Source organism: Squalius cephalus (genome assembly GCF_949319135.1).
Source record: "Squalius cephalus genome assembly, chromosome: 9".
NCBI lineage: Eukaryota > Metazoa > Chordata > Actinopteri > Cypriniformes > Leuciscidae > Squalius > Squalius cephalus.
In genome coordinates this window covers 4,009,067-4,028,353 of record NC_137130.1, presented here as the reverse complement: position 1 = coordinate 4,028,353, position 19,287 = coordinate 4,009,067, and the positions used below count along the sequence as shown (strand labels likewise).

At 36.7% G+C, this 19,287-nt stretch overlaps 2 protein-coding genes across 3 annotated transcripts in view; both read right to left on the bottom strand.

The window, feature by feature from the left end:
• The window catches only part of slc4a10b (solute carrier family 4 member 10b), an 80,805-nt gene extending 72,050 nt beyond the window's left edge, over positions 1 to 8,755 (bottom strand). For both annotated transcript variants that reach the window (XM_079881937.1, XM_079881936.1), the window contains exon 1: positions 8,541 to 8,755. In XM_079881937.1, the coding sequence (XP_079738063.1) occupies positions 8,541 to 8,588 (48 nt within the window). In that variant the 5' untranslated portion in view covers positions 8,589 to 8,755. The remainder of the gene's footprint in view (positions 1 to 8,540) is intronic.
• Positions 8,756 to 12,360: 3,605 nt separating this feature from the next.
• On the bottom strand, positions 12,361 to 18,036 carry tbr1b (T-box brain transcription factor 1b). The gene is made up of 6 exons (XM_079882134.1): positions 17,239 to 18,036; positions 16,446 to 16,600; positions 16,083 to 16,204; positions 15,439 to 15,597; positions 15,289 to 15,350; positions 12,361 to 14,298 (listed from the first exon to the last, which is right to left on the bottom strand). The coding sequence occupies exons 1-6, from the start codon at positions 17,919 to 17,921 to the stop codon at positions 13,449 to 13,451; spliced, it is 2,031 nt and encodes a 676-aa protein (XP_079738260.1). The 5' UTR covers positions 17,922 to 18,036; the 3' UTR covers positions 12,361 to 13,448.
• Positions 18,037 to 19,287: the final 1,251 nt, after the last annotated feature.

The following is a 19,287-nucleotide window of genomic DNA, read 5'->3' as shown; positions in this document are numbered from 1 at the left end:
ACACCTCAATCGATCCGACTGAGCTCGATCTGAATGAAACTTCGATCGGATTGTGTAGACCTGAAAAAAATTAAGCATGTAAATGCTTGAATCTGACTATTTTCTCAATGGCATTCAAAAATACCTCGTGCACATTCACAGTGCCATGATGCATATATGTTTACATATGTTTTGCATCATAAAGCATGCTTCTGATTATTTAGGTCTCATGTCTTATGAACTGGTTAGTGAATGAGACTGAATATTTGCTAAAAAAACATTTTCTGACACAAATATCAGCTTTCTTTTTATACACTGTAAAAAATTATCGTGATTTTAACAGTCAAAGACTGTAAAAATGCTACAGTGAAAAACTGTTTATTGGTTAAGAGAACGTTTACTTACTATATACGGTAAACAACTGTGATAGATCTAACGGTATAATACCGGTAAATATAATAACGGTAATACCGTTAAATTTACAGTTTTTGGAAGTGAAAAAGAACAAGTCATTGTATAATTTACACTGAAAAAACGTACATTCCCACACTTCACATTTGTTGTATTTCTCTTGAAATAACTATGTTTCTTCATAGTTTTCTTAGTTTTTTCTAATCAGTTATGACATTAGGGTTTTATGTTACATTTAATGTTGTTAAATTAATGTTTATTACATTTTTTAAATTTCATGTGTGTTACCATGATGGTGTTTAGTGTTTGTATGAATGACACTGTGCAGCTTCTATATATTAGTATTAACTTTCTTGTGAAAGAGCTGCTTGTGATGAGCTTTAATTCATCATGTGATTTTCATCACCACTGTGATTGGTGGTTGTCAGTGTATTACAATGGTACAAAACAGATATAAATACTTCAATAGGTCAGTAAATTAACATTATATCAGATAATTAAATACGGTTTATTACTGTAAATTTAAGTAAAGTCTGTCAAATCTAAAATGTTGCTACCGTATTTTTTACGGTAAATTTCTGCCAACCACAGCTGCCGGTATTTTACCGTAAACAGATTTTTTTTTACAGTGTACATGTCATCAAGGCAGTTTTGTTCGGAATGCATGTAACACATAAATAAGCGATCATGTGAATCGTTTAGGGTTCATATAAACACAATGATTCTGAAATCGAATTTGATTCATTCCGACTGATGGAAATTAGTGCATGTAACATATAGCTACTGTTGTACCTTTACAGGCACTAAAGCTGCACACATCTGGTGCTTTAGACGGCATTGAGCGGATTTCTTCTGGGAAAATGTTCCTCTAATTTTACACCCGAAAGGGAGGAGGTACCAGGATATCTTGCCTCTCAAACACAATAATCCTGGATATCCAAAAAGCACCAATTAGTTTTAAAACAATCTCAGAAGCCTTCCGTACATGCTTAATCTCTGCTAAAGGCCATTACATGAGCATCTCTAGTGGATTATCCAAAAACAGAGGGAGAAGACTTAGAGCATATTTTTGTTCTGATACATATCAGTACATTCACTGAATTCATATCGAGATTACAAGCTCTAGACAGATTAGTCCAAACAATACACATAATTGGCTCTCATCTATCACCGCCTTGAAAGCACATTTACCTGGTTCATTAACAATCGCTATCAACAGATGTAAGTCTCTGTACAGCTCACTGTTTATTTTCCATTAAGCAATAATAAGCAGCTTTGACTCACGCTGAGCGGAAAATGTTTTTCAGTGTAATCTGAATAATAAAGCTTAGCTTTGTCTTAGCAGAGAGCTTTGAAAAAGCCATCATTATATTGTCCTGTGATACCAGACAACATCATGTGTGCTGAGTTTAGACATGTCTACTTCAAAATGCAAGCGTCGTATATTTAGTGTAAGCATTCAATAATAAAATACAGATAGATGTCTACACATCTTTATCAAAAGTTTTTTTTGATATCATGTCCTTTTTAAATCATGAATATCATTACTCTAACGTATTATTGGAACTAATCTTGCCACGACAGAAAAAGGTCAAAATATATGGTATTGTAAAGAAAGTCTCTGACCTTAACACACAATTATGAGAGTCTTCAGGGGTCCTTTTTATGATGTCATTTCCTGTTTATTGGGGGTGGGGGTTGTCACATGACTCCAAAATGTGATCCTGCATAGTGGTTACACAACTGACTTCGATTTAGCAGACAAAGGTTTTAATATTAATAATATTATAAATTATATAAAATTGTTTTACTGCTATTTTCCTACAATTAATTACACCAAACTACTTCACAGAATTTCAGTCTTTTAGTGAGGCCTTTTTTTCTTTAAAGGGGTCATAACATGGTTTTTGTTTTTGTTTTATTATGGTCCCTTAGGTGCAATTATAGTATTACTATAGTTTTTTGGACAAAAAACTTTTACATTTTAGTGATTTATGACCTTTCCCCACCCTGTTTCTCATCCTCTGATTCAAACAGTCTGTTTTGGGGGTGTTTCCCCTTTAAGAGTTCAGTGTTAATGCCCACTATTATGATTGGCTAACATCATTGGCTAAAAGTAGTTTAAGATGAAATACATTACTTAGTGTTTGCGTGGCGTCGTTGGGACCCAGAATAGTCGGCACGGCCTGATCTTTAAGCAAAAGTTTTCTGGCAAAGCCAGCATCATACTGCGATTTGTTCTCAAAACAGTCATCCTTGAAATGTAGAGAACACACGCTTAAATTAACACTGCCGTGACTGGGACGTCCGTAAAAAATAAACTACATCCATTTTTCCCTGACGTCTGGATCGTTCAGCAGCGTATTCAAACATTTTGTTCAGCCAGGAACAGCACATCTGCATGGCATCGCAATCTTCTTGTAAACAGACCCACAACGATACGATGATGCAAAATAAGGCGTAGATGTCTTGCACTGGAGGCGGTCATATGCAAACGTGACGTCACTTCTTACCATGGATCCCCAACGAGCTGTAATTAGAGCTTGATTAAATAAATGCTTTGTTTATAATGGGGAGGACGTCTTAAGCTATGAAACTGGCAGGAAGTTTTAATGGTACAAAGACCTCTGATATACCAAAAGATCAAGGCAAATTTGGTTTCTCATGTGGTTTCTCTAGTGCAGACTGATAGGTCCTTTACTCAATCTGCTTGCAATCACATAATTCTCTATAGGGCACAGCTGATTGGTCCTCAAGTTGTTCCAAACCTGTATGAGTTTCTTTCTTCTGTTGAACACAAAAGAAGATATTTTGAAGAATGTTGGTAACCAGACAGTTGACGTAAACACTGACTTTCATAGTTGGGAAAAAAAAATGACTATGGAAGTCAATGGTTACATGAACTGTCTGGTTACCAACATTCTTCAAAACATCTTCTTTCGTGTGTTCATCAGAAGAAAGAAACTCATACAGGTTTGGAACAACTTGAGGGTGAGTAAATGATGACAATTTTCATTTTTGGGTGAACTGTCCCTTTAAATGAATATAAATATCAATGTTTGATGTTTCGCCCCTCTGTGGTGAAAATCCAGCTTTTAATGTTGTTTATATGTCTATGTGGTGTTTTTAATATGCTTTAAGACAAACCATGTGTAAATTCATTAGTCAACACCATTGCTGAGTATTTCCTCCTTAAAACTGCAGTGAACCAAAGACAGTCTGCATCTCAATTCGCCGACTTATGCTACACCCTAAAGTAAGTATTTTTTGTGAAGAAAAAGTAGATACTTTTGAGTGTGTAGCAAAAGAGTACACAAGCTTTGGGACATACTAGTATCACGTCATACAATTGCGTCTTTAACAGTTGCTCTCTGTCGCATCCAGCTAGTCATCTTGTCACAGTTAAAGTCCTCCACGTTTCATTTCATTTCATTTCCTATCGTATTGGAGAGAAATGAAGCAGCACGTTGATCTGCAGTCTTTCATGTGGAGAACTCTCCTTATATTAATGCATAATGATGCATTTAAAAGTTAATGGCCAAAAGGATCTTTATACAAGTCCACATTGTTATTGCAGATGAAATATAACACGGATGACATTAAATAAATCTATTTTTCATCAGGTTAAACTTTGATTAGTCACTTAAACCCCTTTATCTAAACCTCTCACCGTCGGTCGCGCATATCCACCATGTTTTGTAGTTTTAAAAAACACTTTTTACTTGTGTTTGTAGTTCCTCCTCCAAACCGCAATGGGTTGTGGGCAATTTTAGCTGTTATAGTGAGCCACACTTCGACAATCCAATGGAAATAGTAGACCATCTGTGGACTTTGGACATACTCTTTTCAACATACTATGCTTTGGGACACACTTATTTTAATCTCACATACTGTTTAGGATGGATAGTATGAACATTGAGACGCAGGGTATGTTTCAAAAACACTGGTGTTTCTGACATCACAAACTACCTTGTAACCAATCAGGTCAGCGCGTGATCGTCAACCAGTGGATCTCTGAGCTGCTGTGAGTGAGTGGAGGCGGGGCTCATTTGCATATTCATAGAACCGCGTACATACTAAATGAGGCAAGGGTGTAGAGTTACATTCAAGCTATTTTAAAGCATGAAGACATTTTTTTTTCAAAGAAAAAACGCTTAAATATGTCATTTTGGTGATAAAAGTTTGAGTTTATATTGAAAATATGAGTTTTTAGGGATCAAATGATTGACTACAGGGGGACTTTAAGAACATTTTGGGTCACCACTAGATGTCCAACTGAGTCCTGAAGCAAAACCAGTTGAGAATCATTACAAAGCATCTGTTAAAAACATTTATGACACCATTGCCCTTGAGCCGTTTTTATCAAATATTTGATATGTAACTGAATGTTCATTAAAACCCTATAGATCATGTGATCCCTCACTGCCTGATCTATTGCCCCAGTGTCACAGATAATCTCCAGTCACAGTGGCTCTCATCTAATTTGTAAATTAAAATGCCACTAACAGCTGTCGAAACTGCTCTCTGATGAAATCATTAGATCCTGTATTAAACACAGACTATCATCTACTGCAATCTATACTAAAACATGTCACGTATGTATTGGCAGTATCAACATTGTCATATCCACAATCCAAACACTCAGAGAGTTGTCATGATAGAAGAAGCTCTAGACAGACTTAGCATCACATCACTGACCCTTAATCATTTGTGCTGAGAATGAGGTGACAAACAACTCTGATACCTCAGATATCCCTAATTAAACATGTGCTGAAGTGCTTGAAACCACTAACCTGCTCAGAACTGTTTTAAGGGTCATTCAAAAGCTCCTTTTCTGCCAACACTGGATGAATAATGTGATTTGTTCCAAAGTGATTAGAGTTGCTTGCATGAATGATTAAACATACACTTTTTACTTGTACAGCATGTGGCAATACACTCAGCGGCTCAGGGTTTGGTCTAAAAGGGACTTTGAATCCAATTTCAACATTTTATAAATCTTTAGCAATATATAATAGTATACTAACTTTGACCCTGTAAAGCCTGGCATCTGAAATAATAGTCAGGAAAAAAAAATGCTATTTTTTTTTAATGCAACAGTTTACTGTACAGTACCTTTGGATGAAATCTAAAAATAAAAAGTTTGCATATGAGTTTTTGCTGAGGCTTTAATGTCTCATTTAGGATGATATAGTGAGAATATGGAGCTCATACCTCAAACAGAAAAAACACCTCAATTTTATTCAGAGGCCCAAACTGAGCAAAAATATAAAATTTACATGGCCAAAAAGTGAGATGAAATTCCTATAGCTTGTAATTTAAATCAATAAGATCTTTATAACAGAATAGCAAAGCGCATATAAATATCAGCGGTCACAATCTATATCATAATGCATCTTAGTAAGATGATTTTTAAATGCTTTTTTTTATGATCAAAGCTAAGTACTTGTAAAACATATAATGCAATGCAATACAACAATGATTGAGAGATGAACAAATAAACCTTCCTCAAAAATCACATTTTAACATGATTTTTCTATAATAAAAAAATATGTACAGTATGGATAATCAAAATAAATCTAAGCTGCTTCAGTCCAGTAAGTGTTCATCTTGAAATATTACTAAAATCTAAAGTTATTCTTCTGTTTACTTAATAAAAATCATTAACAATTTCACAGCATAAAAACACGTGAACCACGAGCTGAAGATGGAAGATTTTACAATTATACTAAAAGCCTTTTACTTGCTAAAAAGCAGACGACAGAAGGCATGTAGTAGATTGTGCAACTGGTTTTTTCAGCAAAGTTATAATCATGTTGATCATTTAAAGGCCTTAGTGTATTCTCTTCCGTGTATTCTTGCACTTTAATGGTCTGATTTTTATCACATTTACATTGCATTATGTAATCTAAGCCCTTTAAATGATATTTCCTGAAATATATCTTCATAAACTTATCAGGCTCACTCAGTCGCCAACCCTTCCTAGAAATGAACCACAGCCAAGCTTGGACTGCCATTCGTCACGTCAAACAAAAATAGAGTCCTCTGCAGCTGGACAAGTGCAAATGAGCTCCACGCTCGATCAAACTAGGCCTGTCTGAGACTTCAGCCAGCATGAGGCACAGCACAGCTTTATGAGCAAAGATCTGCGCTGTTAATGTCAAGCTTGCAGCGTTTGTCAACCCAGAAACTAGAGAGGAATAATGTTTTGATATTCTACATTTAGATATGCACATCTGCCCCATTTATACCTGAGAAGTGGTGATCTTACAATCTAGATCAGTGGTCCTCGACTGGTGGGTCTCTATATTAAAGGGATAGTTCACCCAAAAATAAAAATTGTTATTACTTATTCACTTTCTCATGTTGAACACAAAAGAAGATATTTTGAAGAATGCTGGTAACCATACAGTTGATGGTAGCCATTGACTTCCAAAGTATTTTTTCCCCCTACTATCGAAGTCAATGGTTACCGTCAACTGTTTGATTACCAACATTATTTAAAATATCATCTTTTGTGCTCAACAGAAGAAAGAAACTCATACAGGTTTGGAACAACTTGGGGGTGAGTAAGTACAATTTAGGTGAACTATCCCTTTAAATGAATATAAATATCAATGTTTGAGTCACCACTAGATGCCCAACTGAGTCCTGAAGCAAAACCAGTTGAGAATCATTACAAAGCATCTGTTAAATGCCTTTATGACACCATTGCCCTTGAGCCATTTTTATCAAATATTTGATATGTAACTGAATGTTCATTAAAACCCTATAGATCATGTGATCCCTCACTGCCTGATCTATTGCCCCAGTGTCACAGATAATCTCCAGTCACAGTGGCTCTCAACTGATTTGTGAATTAAAATGCTGCTGACAGCTGTCGAAACTGCTCTCTGATGAAATCATTAGATCCTGTATTAAACACAGACTATCATCTACTGCAATCTATAATGAGAAGACATGAAACGAGCTAAATAAAGACACTAGCTGCTTATAGCGCTTTCATTGATGAACTTTACACAGTTATTGAACTAAACTGAATCAACATAATGCCACTATTGTCTTCAGCAGAGCTGCTTTACAGCAGGATTGAACTTGTTTCATAGTAGTTTTACAGTTATTGAACTGAACTGAATCAACACTGAACTGAATTGAGCTGAATAATGACACTATTGTCTTTTTAGAGCTTTACAGCAGAATATGAATTTGTCTCATATTTGATTTTTACATCCTTGATTCTGTTTATTGCTATAAAGCTGCTTTGAAACAATCTGTATTGTATAAAGTGCAGTCGTAATAAAGGTGACTTGACTTATATGACCCCTTGTTCCACCCCCAAAAAGAATCAAGGGTTACTCTTTATTTTAAGGTGGCCGTATTAGTGTAATTAAGTAATAATAATTAACTATAGGGTCAGGTTTGTTTTAGGGTTAGTTGCATGTAAATATGCATAATTTACAGTTATTACTATAGTAACTACATGTAACACATCTAACAAGGACGCTATAAAATAAAGTATTACTCAATAAAGAAATAATATTTTGGATAATTAATCCTATTTTAGGACCATTCAAAATTGCATGACATTATGATGATTTCATAGATTCTCATTACTGTAATAAAGAAATAGTTCTACTGTATGACAAAGTTACTGCAATAAAAATGATTAAAATTAACAAATATGTGTGATGTATATAAATATAAGGCTAATTCATTTTTTTCAAGTATTAAAGTATTCTTAATTGTCATGAGAAAAAAAATTCACTTAGGCTTAATTTTCTTTATACAATATCATGTCTTTCTGCAGATGTTATATATTTTTCCCCATATGCGAGTTTGCTCAAATTCACTCCTGGAACAAATCAACTTTCTTATCAAGATAATCATCCTGTCCAGACGTCTTGGAAAAAAATACACATTTATGTTAATATAATCTACGATGAGAACCTGTGGCGAACAGACCCTCGCGCGTTAATAAAAATGCGTCCTGATCTGCAACATGCAATGCAGAGAAACACGCGTGACGCCTTCAGACTGCAGATGCGCAAAACTCTCACGAGCAGCAAACGCAAGTCATCTATTCCGTCTATGCCACACATCCACTCAATCACAGCATACGATCAGTGATCGGACAGATTCGCTGGTCTTACCGCGGGCAGCAGAGGCTCCATTTGTGCGCCTTGATCCTTCACGTCCATCTTCTGTACCTGTGGAACAGATCTAGTGCGTGTGTGTAGTGTGTAGTGCGTACTGCGTGTAGATGATGTGCTCACATATTAGTCCAGCGCTATTACCACGAGCTCACTCATAAGGGCGCATGTTGCTGCTGTGTGACGCAGTTGTGGGTAGTAGGACTTTAACTCCACAGGGGAGGGGGCATTATGTTAAAGTGCCTCACTGCTGGGCCTTATAACACAGATTACAGACGTTTGGAACAAATAACTAGGGAAAGTGTGGGAGACCACAGGACTTACAGTAGTCACCTGATGGAGTTTGGGTTCTTTGCCACTGTCGCCTCTGGCTTGGGGACATTTAATATTCAACAATATTATTGATCTGACTGTACTGATGCTACTGTATGAGAACTGAACTGACATCATTTTTTACATAACTGCTTTATAGATTAAATGAACTAATTTAATAATCGGAACTGAATCAACACTGAACTGACTTTACTGAACTGAATTGAGCTGAATAATGACCCTATTGTCTGTTTAGAGCTTTACAGCAGAATTTGAATTTGTCTTATATTTGATTTTTACATCCTTGATTCTGTTTATTGCTGTAAAGCTGCTTTGAAACAATCTGTATTGTATAAAGCGCAGTCGAAATAAAGGTGACTTGGCTTATATGACCCCTTGTTCCACCCCCAAAAGAAAGAAAGAATCAAGGGTTAGCCTACTCTTTATTTTAAGGTGTCCGTGTTAGTGTAATTATACATTTACTGAGTAATAATAATTAACTATAGGGTTAGGTTTGTTTTAGGGTTAGTTGCATGTAAATATGCATCATTTACAGTTATTACATATAGTAACATGTAACACATCTAACAAGGACGCTATAAAATAAAGTATTACTCAATAAAGAAATAATAATAATACTGAACTGACTTTATCTGAACAACAGCCGAAATGCATCATATTCCTGTCATCACTGTAAAGCTGCTTTGAAACGATCTGTATTGCATAAAGCACTGTATAATTAAAGGTGACTTGACTTGGTCACATTTGTCAGGAATGGGCCGTAACTAGGAGGTTTTTGTCTTAAAAGTCCAGTTACACAAATGCTTTGTTGGAATAGTTCACCCAAAACTAAACATTTTGTCATCAATCATTTGCTCACTTTTTTCAACTGTGGAACACAAAAGATGATATTTTGTAAAATGCCTGTGTTTTCGTCCATTTGAAAGTATTTGAATATTTTTTGTGTGTGTTTCACAGAGGAAAGAAAGCAATACAGGTTTGGCAAATGATGACAGTTTTCTGTAGAATATTTGGTTTGCATCTATAGTTTGGTGGGTGGCTAGATGGTAACCCTTGTTCTGAGAAATGTCTTGTGAGATTTAGATGTGATATTCATGCAAAGGTCAACTTGTAGCCTATTTAGTATTTAGTATACATTTAGTAGCCTATTTAATGGCAAGATCCCATAGATCCCATTTTCCTGTAATGGTGAAAATAATCTTTCTTGATAGGTTTTTGCTGAAAGTGTCTCAACTAGCCCATATCTCTCCTATATATATATATATATATATATATATATATATATATATATATATATATATATATATATATATATATATATATATATATACATATATATAGCAAGTTCTGTCATATTATTACATTTATGTGGCTAATTCACCTAATGCTTTCTTTGTTACAGTGACTCGGTCTGATTTGCTTGGAAACAGTTTACAGTCATGATCAGTGCAGTGGTTTTACTGTATATTAAGAGCCAAAAAGTTCCAGCTGCCCTTTTAAACCTGCCATCTGTACCAGGACTGCACTCTGGGTGAACTTATTTATTTGGATGAAGCTGACGTTATAAAAATAAATAAATAAATAAACTTCCTGGACCATGTTTAAGCTGCTTTTTACATTTAAGTAGGTTAAAACTTTTATATTCTATTCTTATATTTAATAATAATGTATTGTATAGCCTATAAATGTATATAATTATATCGTAGCATAATGTTTAATCACATCACGCTATAATATAATTACACACTAAATAACAATTGAAGTGTCTATTGTTTCATCTTTACGACGTTGTCGCCATCTGGTGTTCGCAATTGTGTGATACAGGTTTCAGGGTTCACAGCGACTGATTTGATTAGTAGTAAAATATACTGGCTTTCTCCTCGGACATCAGATTTTTGAAACAAATAATGAATATTACGTTAATCTCACAATTATATATCGGAACTCTAAAATAACTCATTTTAAAAGGTTGCTTTATTTACTAGGCAGCCTATAACTGAACCACAGGGAGGCAGCAAACTATCAAAAAGCATACTGTATGAGTTCAGAATAGGATAAAACACTACTGTGTTTCTGTTTTTGAAAGGCAGGGTAAAAGTAAGAGTAGTATGAAATTGATATGCAATTCTGAATTCAGCCAAATGATTCGTTAGGGTCAGCCCACAACACTGCACATTTTGCATTACTCCCTTGTCTCTGACAATAATCAAAATTAAATAAAGGAGATATCCAAATGTGCAATACCCCCCGAATACAGCACATTTTGAACATCTCCCTTTTCTGGACCATTCAGTCCAGGTCTTGTATAGGCCACTAATCAGTTGATGATTTATTCACATGTAAATAAATAAATGTGCAGAATACCGGGCTACTTGAGGACCAGGATTAAGAGCCAATGGTGTAGTGTTTTATAACATGGACATTTGATAGATCTTAATCTAAGCTGAAATTGTAAAATGGTCTCAAATGTATGTCCCAGAGAAGTGTACAAAGTCTGCTTTTGGCAATAGTCAAGTGCCTATTTACATTCATAGATATGCATATATGGACGAATATAAATATGCATATTATATGCATAAATATGCAAATTAAATATTTGTATAAGCCTATTATTATCTGTTAATGTTGTCATGTCTTAGATTTTGTGCAACATATACTACAGTAGCCCCAAAAGGTCATGGGTTCGATTCCCAGGGAAAGCAAGAACTGATAAGAATGTGAATGTAAATGTGTACCTTGAAATGCAATGTAAGTCGCTTTGGATAAAAGCGTCTGCCAAATGCATAAATGTAAATGTAAAAGGTATTTGGATGCAAGTCGCACTTAAAAACATCTGAATGTAAGTTGCATTATATAAAATATCAAAATAACTTTATCAACATCAACTAAACTAACTAACAATTTCCTGGGGGGTTTTTTGCAATGAATTTTACCTAAATGGTGCCAAGGTTGATCATGGATGTCAACATTAATTTTAGGGGCAGTTTATAGCTTTATGAGGGTGTGCTGTCCATTTAAATCAAATAGCCTACTTCAAATGAATCAGTTAACTGAAAAAGTCACTTAAGTGTCTACAAGCCTAGAATAAAAAATTTACAACCCCCATTTTTAAATAAAATCCATGAGAAATCCAAATTTCATGAGAACTGATTAATTTCTGGCCCTGATATCCTTGAGAGTAACTATAGGTGTACTTGACTACTAACATCTGATCTGACAATCAGAAAGTGTCCATATACTACCATCTTATCTTTGAATGTCTTACAGTATATAATCTGAAATCCTTTTTTGTGGTATTTTTCGGTATGCATGCCACTTGATTTGATATTTTGTTAAATGCGGTGACACTGATAGGCTACATTAAGCTCTTATGTGTTTACCTTTGGGGCTACTGTAAATAGTAGCCAACAGCATTTTTTCCCCATCTAAAATGACAGTCGAATTAAACAAGAAACCAATAGAAAACTACCAAAAAGGTTGTTCTGGGCGATTTGCTTATTTGTCGCATTGCATGACTACATTTTATTATGAAAATGCATCGCACAGGCAACAAAATTCACATTGTGACTGGTATTATCATTATATATACTGCTCTAAGACAGGTAGAGGAAAATAGAACAGAAATATTTGGTTTTGAAATCAGCTTAGTTGGAATCCTGTGTATTTCACCCGGGTTTCACATTCTGTCATATTTATTGCAATTAAGCACACCACAATTACATTACCTTTACACATTAGCAGGCCTAACTCGCGTATTTTCTCATGAGAAAACAGCCCATGAAATACAAATGAAAATGTCTGGGTTAGTTCAGTTGTAATACGTGAAGTGATAGTCTATATTTTTGACTCTACAAAAAAGGTAATGGGATTTACGCTGGTGCAGTTAAAAACATACGTTCTGATAACTTTACAACAACATTCACAAAATGAAACTACGGACTATGATATTTACGAACAGACGACGCGACTCTAAAAAGCAACATCAATATAAGCTCACATGAAAAACGACCTCTGAAAGACACGTGTCCGCCATATTTGTTTCCTGTCAGAGGAACTCTTTTTGGCGGGCTCTTCAACTGGTAAGCAGCTATACTTCCAATTCAGCCAGATCCATCGTTTCTGTCATAACCGGGAACCTACATAAGTTGTATTCTTATTTTTTTCAAACATCAAAATATTTAATATAAGTAGCTATTCGAAGGAACGAACAGTTCTAAGTACATTAAACATATAGGCTAAACCTAATCCGGTTTTCTATATTGTACATCAACGTTCAACGAGAAAAATCACAAATGGATAGATAAATACAGTTATGTACATTACTTTCATACTTACAATAGGTTTGACAGTTAGAACCTTAAAATGTCATTTGGAAACTAAAACATCAAGCTTTCGTGTCAAAGTTTTTTTCGTTAAAAACGCGACGCGATTGATGACGTCATTGGAACGAGGCGACCGAGATCGGCCAGATATATGAATAAATAAATAAACAAATAAATAAAGCACATAAATAGATTGTAAGTCACTTGTGAATCCTTATGAACACACGAGCCATGCATTAGTTGTTCCGAGTTTCTAACTGTGGGGGTAAAAGCTGTAGTAGCCGATGTCCTTGGAGCAGTTTTTCTCGCATTCCCTCGGCGTCAACATTTCAGATTTTAATGGAGACGATGTCTCTGAAACCGGCGTGGCAGATGGCGAAATCCTCCTCCGCTTGGCTTGCTCAAAAATCCCAGAATCGCTCGAATCGATCGACTTAATTGAGGACGGGGTTTCTATCCAGCTGGATTCGGACAGGTCTTTGGGTTTGGACTCATCCGCCCCGCCTAGCGGTGACCTCTCGGGCGCGATGGCGTCTCCGTCGTCGAGGCCAGGGACCAGGTAACTGGAGGAGCTCGTTCTGCTCCCTACGGAGTTAGACGGCCAGCAGGACAGGACAGAGCTGGACTTGCTGCAATATTGCGGTGGTGTGCGGGTGCCCCACCCCGGCGGCTCGCCGTAATACCCCAGGGGTCTGTTGGAGCACCCGGCCCCGGGCAGGGGCAGCGCTTTAACTCCGGCAGCTGCGTACGACAGAAGGGTGGCCGCGTTACCGGCGAAATCAGCAGCCGCGGCAGCATCGTATGCCGAGGCGGCAAAGTCCAGTCGGTTGTTGGCAGGGGTGACAAACCATCGCTGCGGGGAGGCCACCGTGGTGTCCTCGGTTTGTTGCGGGGAGAGCAAGCTGTTACTAAGTGGGACGCTGCGGTCCGTGCCAGGAGCGCCTCCGACGCCAGGGTGAAAGCGGGACTTGGCATACGAGCTGACAAATTGGTCCTGCAGGAAAGAACCAGTCATGGCATATCTTGCGCCAGGCATGATCTGAGAGCGTGGAGAGTCACCCGGGGACGGCGTCAACCGATCGATGTCGCACCCTGTGTAGACACTGGAGAAAGATGATGGACAAACACGTTAATGTTGCATATGAGATGCGTAGCTAACCGTAAATAAAGCGTTGCGAATGTGCAAACGATGCTGCTCACATATAAATTTTCCATTCTGTGCGTAATTGCGCAAATTAACAAATAAGCACTGCTCACGGACAATCAAAATGCACATTGTAGCCTACTAATACACTTTAAAAATGCTGGGTTGTTTAAACCCATGTTTGTCTCAAATGGACAAAACCAACTGTTGGTTTTAAAGTTCATTTAAAATACCAAGGGTTAGAAATTGAAATTTGTTGATTTATTTTTATTTTATTTTTTTTTATTTTTTTTGGGGGGGGGGTCAAATATGGAAGAAAACCAACCGTTGGGTTTAAAGCTTCAATCATTATTTTTTTAAACCAACGGTTGGATTTGTCCTTATTTGACCCAAATATGGGTTGAAACAACCCAGCATTTTTTAGAGTGATAGTTTATAAATATTACAATTAGTAAAATAACTTAAATGTGTTTCTGTTTAGATGCTGTGAATGGAAATTAAGATATATTTGTCTTGAGATTAGCCAGGCCAAATAAGAAACGCACACATCTGATTAATACATCGGCCAATGGGAATTCAGAGTCAATAAAACCTTTCTTTGTGATTTGACTGACACTTTAAATAAAAAAAAGCACTCTTATCCACATGCACAGATTAAAATAAAAATAAAACAAGTGCACACAAGACTCCTAATTTTGCTATAATATTAATATGCCACATATGAGCACTTGTTATTGTTCTGTGGTCTTTAAGTCTGAGAAATAGACATGCGCACGCACAAATACATGATATGGTTTGGTTAAGCTCAGGCTAAAGCAAAAAATATTTTTTTTACTTCATGTGCATCTAAATTAATTTGTTTCAATCAATAATATTTAACATAATTAACCCTGACTACATAGAAACTATCAGACCATGCATTTACACAAGAAAAAAAATTAAAACTTACGTGTCATAATTGTCACGGAATCCTTTTGCAAATGGATTGTGGTCGATTTTTAGCTGCGTGATCTGCAATCAACAACAACAACAAATTACACACTTTAAAACTCTCCCATAAGTCCATCGATTTTTTTAGAAATCCTTTTTTTTTTCTTACATCAGTATTTTGATACGCAGTGACCGCGATAAACTGCGTCTCCGGGAAAGTGAAGGTCTGCACCCGTCCGGGTTGGCTCGTGTCCTCGGTTCCGTCCTCGTTCACCTGCACCACATGCAGTCGAGGCTGGTATTTATGCAGAGACTGCAGGACCACCATCTGCAGGAATTCAAGCGAAAAAACGACAGTCAGAGAGCATCTCCTCACGCGTTTTTACGCACGCATTGTTCCAACATTGAACTAATTTAGCTAAATTCTACTAAATGTTTTATCAGCTCATTTGTAAAATATCTGGTTTATATATTTATTTTTTAAATACAATTTTGTTATGGCTAGGAAAAATGTGCATGGTTACAACAACGAACGTATATGTTAATGTAGCATATTTTCATAATTTCACAAATGTTCAGTAAAATGATCTTACCACAAAAGATAGTGTAATTTTAAATTTACAAAAATATTAATAAACCTAACGAAACTCATATTTTGAGGAGCTGCTTGTAAAATGCTATCCAATATAATTTAATATTCTCTACACACAGAAATGCACAACATTTTTTATATTCATAAAGCAGTCTGAATGCATGACACAGTAGTGGAATTAAAAATAATGAAATAAACAAATCTAACGATCAATAACTGACCTGTCCCGTGTTGTTAGTTGCTCCTTTATTGTTGGTTAGTTTGAGTTTTCCAAAGGATATCTCTTGACGCATCCAGTGCGCACCGGTGTTTGGCGAATCCGGGTGCATGTACACTCTGTTTCCTGTTCACAAATATCATGATTGGAATGTCAGTGCTGAGGTAGCACAACATAAATAATAATACTACTACTAATAATAAATAATATATAAATTCCTCTGCGTCTTATTCAAATCGACGGTATTTTAAACAGTTATAATAGGCTAATAATAATAATCATAATAATAAAAATAATAATGCAAACATTATTGCTTTATTATTATAAATTAAACTAAATAAATTGGGGGGAGGCATATTTTGTTTACCTGTTACATTCGTGTCCGCTTTGCCGCACGGGACCCATTTTCCTCCTTGAAAGCGCCAGTGATTCGGATCCGCAAGAATCACGTCCACAAAGATATTGTAATGCGCCGTTGGATCAAGACCAGATATATTGAAACTCAAAAACGGGAACATACGCCTGGGGGTATATACAATTTCAAGTTTCAATGCATAATTCTGTAGTAGCCTACATGTAGCCAAACCAACGTTTGCAATCTTTAAAAAAAAAATGTTATTATATTTATAGGCGCTATATATATATATATATATATATATATATATATATATATATATATATATATATATATATATATATATAGGCCTATATATATATGAACTTTGGATTAAAGAAAAAAAATCCGAAAAGGATCAGTACAAAACAAATGTAGCCTAAATATCTTTGAAAATCAAATCGAAAAACAAATGCATTCGATAAATAAAGGCAAAGGATATAGCCTAAATAATAAATGGGTTTAAATGTTTGGAAAACAAATCCAAAGAATATGAAGATACAAATAATGCTTAGCAATAGGCTGGAAATAAAGAATAGGTTGACCTAAATCAATGGATTTTTGTTTTTGGATAATGCAGACTAAAAGAAAAGAAAAAAGCTTAAAGATTTTTCGGAATGAAAACAAAACAAAACAAATGCTGTGGTCCATGTAATTTTCCCACGACTCATTACCTTAATTTGTTCTATAGATATTTGCGAAAACGAAAACATCAATGTGCGGAAAATATAGCGTCTAGAACGGACAGTAATCCCAAAACACCTACCGCCCCTGCTTGGTAATAATCATCTCCGTTTGATGCCTGTGAAATTTAAGCCACAGGGCCCGGTTGCAGAGGTAAACCTGCGCTTTACCGGGCACAAGCCCGGCCTGAGCGGAGGAAAACTGGTAGAAAGCCGTGCCTTGGTACGCGTGTCCGTACTGTTGCGCGTACGGGTAGCCCGCGGTCGGGTAGCCTTGCGGAGAAGAGTTGCTCAAGAGACTGTTGTAGGCTCCGTTCGTGATGACCGGGTGGTGCGCCATGTAGCGGCTCGGGCTGCCGATGGAAAACGCCGGGTGCGTCGGTCCATGCTGACTCGGGTAGGGAAACATGCTGGTGGGACTCGGCTGAACTTGACTGGACTGAGACAGGAGATACCTTTCTCCTGCAGATCCATCGAAAGTGTGACGACTGTCGGCGACTCCGTCAAGATCAGGAGAGAGTTTGCCTCGCTGGACGTCCCCCGATGAGTCCTTCGAGTCGGAGAAATTGTCTGCCTCTGACTGATTCGTCATCCCAGCGGAGTTTTTTTTCAGAGGTGAACTTCTCTCCAGGTTGTCGCCGACAGATATAATAGGGTAGTCCTGCAAGGCGAACTCAGATGCGTGTGAGTTTGGGTAGCCACTGCCCACAATCATACATTTCTTGGAGCGCGCGAGAGCTGGCGAGATGCAACGCTCGAGCTGCATCGCTCGATGACAAATAGCAATTAACGCGAGCGCGAGAGAAAACTAACGCCTTCCTGCGGCTCGAGCTACTTTGTGCAAGACAGCAAATTAGCCAATTGACACTAGCCTGCAATCAGGAAAGGCTTTGCTTTTCAGTCCTCGGTCTGCATGCTTAATGAATCAACTTTTGCTATTGGTTAACACGTGACGGTAATTTAATTAGACAGAACTTAATTAGTGTAATCAAGGAGGCTTACACGCCACAGTGTATTCACTTCTGCTGGTCATCCATGTTTGTATACTGTAGTCTGTGAAAATTGAGGCTCGTGTGAATCTTCAGTAGCCCACTAAGTAGTGCAAATAAACCCTATTGTCTTCCATTCGAGGTCATTGTGTGCTGAATACATTTCTATGCGGCAGAAGTCACTCGGTTTACCACGAAAACTTCATTATTTATTATTTAAAACGCTTGAAATGACACGCCTCGCGCCCTACCTAAAATGTTTGCGTTATAGCGTGAAATATTGGCTTCTCTTGAAGATCTGTTTACTGGTCCCAAGGCATATAAATATTTTATATGAGTGGACTACTCCAAGTTATGCATTCAACGCTTCAAAACATGCCTGAAACAATCAAATCAGAGTCAATCCAACCAACCACATTTTGAAAACCAAAAAAAATGCATTGTGTTTGTCGAAATGTGTTTTTAATAATAGGCTATATCTTGAAAGGATTTGTAATTTTAATAATAATAATAAAAAAATTCAAACAGGCAAGGTCTAATTCGCATCTTATAAATAACACTAAAAGGCATGCAAATTGAATCTGGATATTATTATCCAATTATCCAATGCATTCTAATGAAATAAAGTAAAGTAAAGTAAAGTAAAGTAAAGGGAGGGGGGGGGGGTAATGCATTGCAGAGTTAGTAATAGGGGAAATGATTTTGCGATTGTTTATTGTATTTTAGTCATTGCACGTTTTTCAAACAAGCGATGGCTACTCGCGTGTAAATGCAAATTGAATCTGGATATTATTACAATTATCCAATGCATTCTAATGAAATAAAGTAAAGTAAAGTAAAGTAAAGTAAAGTAAAGGGGGGGGGGGGGGGTAATGCATTGCAGAGTTAGTAATAGGGGAAATGATTTTGCGATTGTTTATTGTATTTTAGTCAATGCACGTTTTTCAAACAAGCGACGGCTACTCGCGTGTATTTGTTATTCTCATAAATCAAATAGCGTATTACAGTTAGTTTTCGAAGTTTTTCCTTGCTCGTGCCTGTTCTAGTAACACGCCGCATGTCAACATCTGAAATAAGAGTCACATCGACCTCTCCATCACCAGCCTGCAATAGGCTCCTCTTATCAGTTCATCTCACCTGTCT

Bases quoted from the DNA above. Each gene is read 5' to 3' on its own strand.
- tbr1b (XM_079882134.1), bottom strand. From the start codon at position 17,921: ATGCAGCTCGAGCGTTGCATCTCGCCAGCTCTCGCGCGCTCCAAGAAA. The intron at 15,351-15,438 runs GTAAGAAAAAAA...TGTTGATTGCAG, and splicing joins CTGCGTATCAAAATACTGAT to ATCACGCAGCTAAAAATCGA. The intron at 14,299-15,288 runs GTAAGTTTTAAT...ATCTTTCTCCAG, and splicing joins TTCCGTGACAATTATGACAC to TGTCTACACAGGGTGCGACA.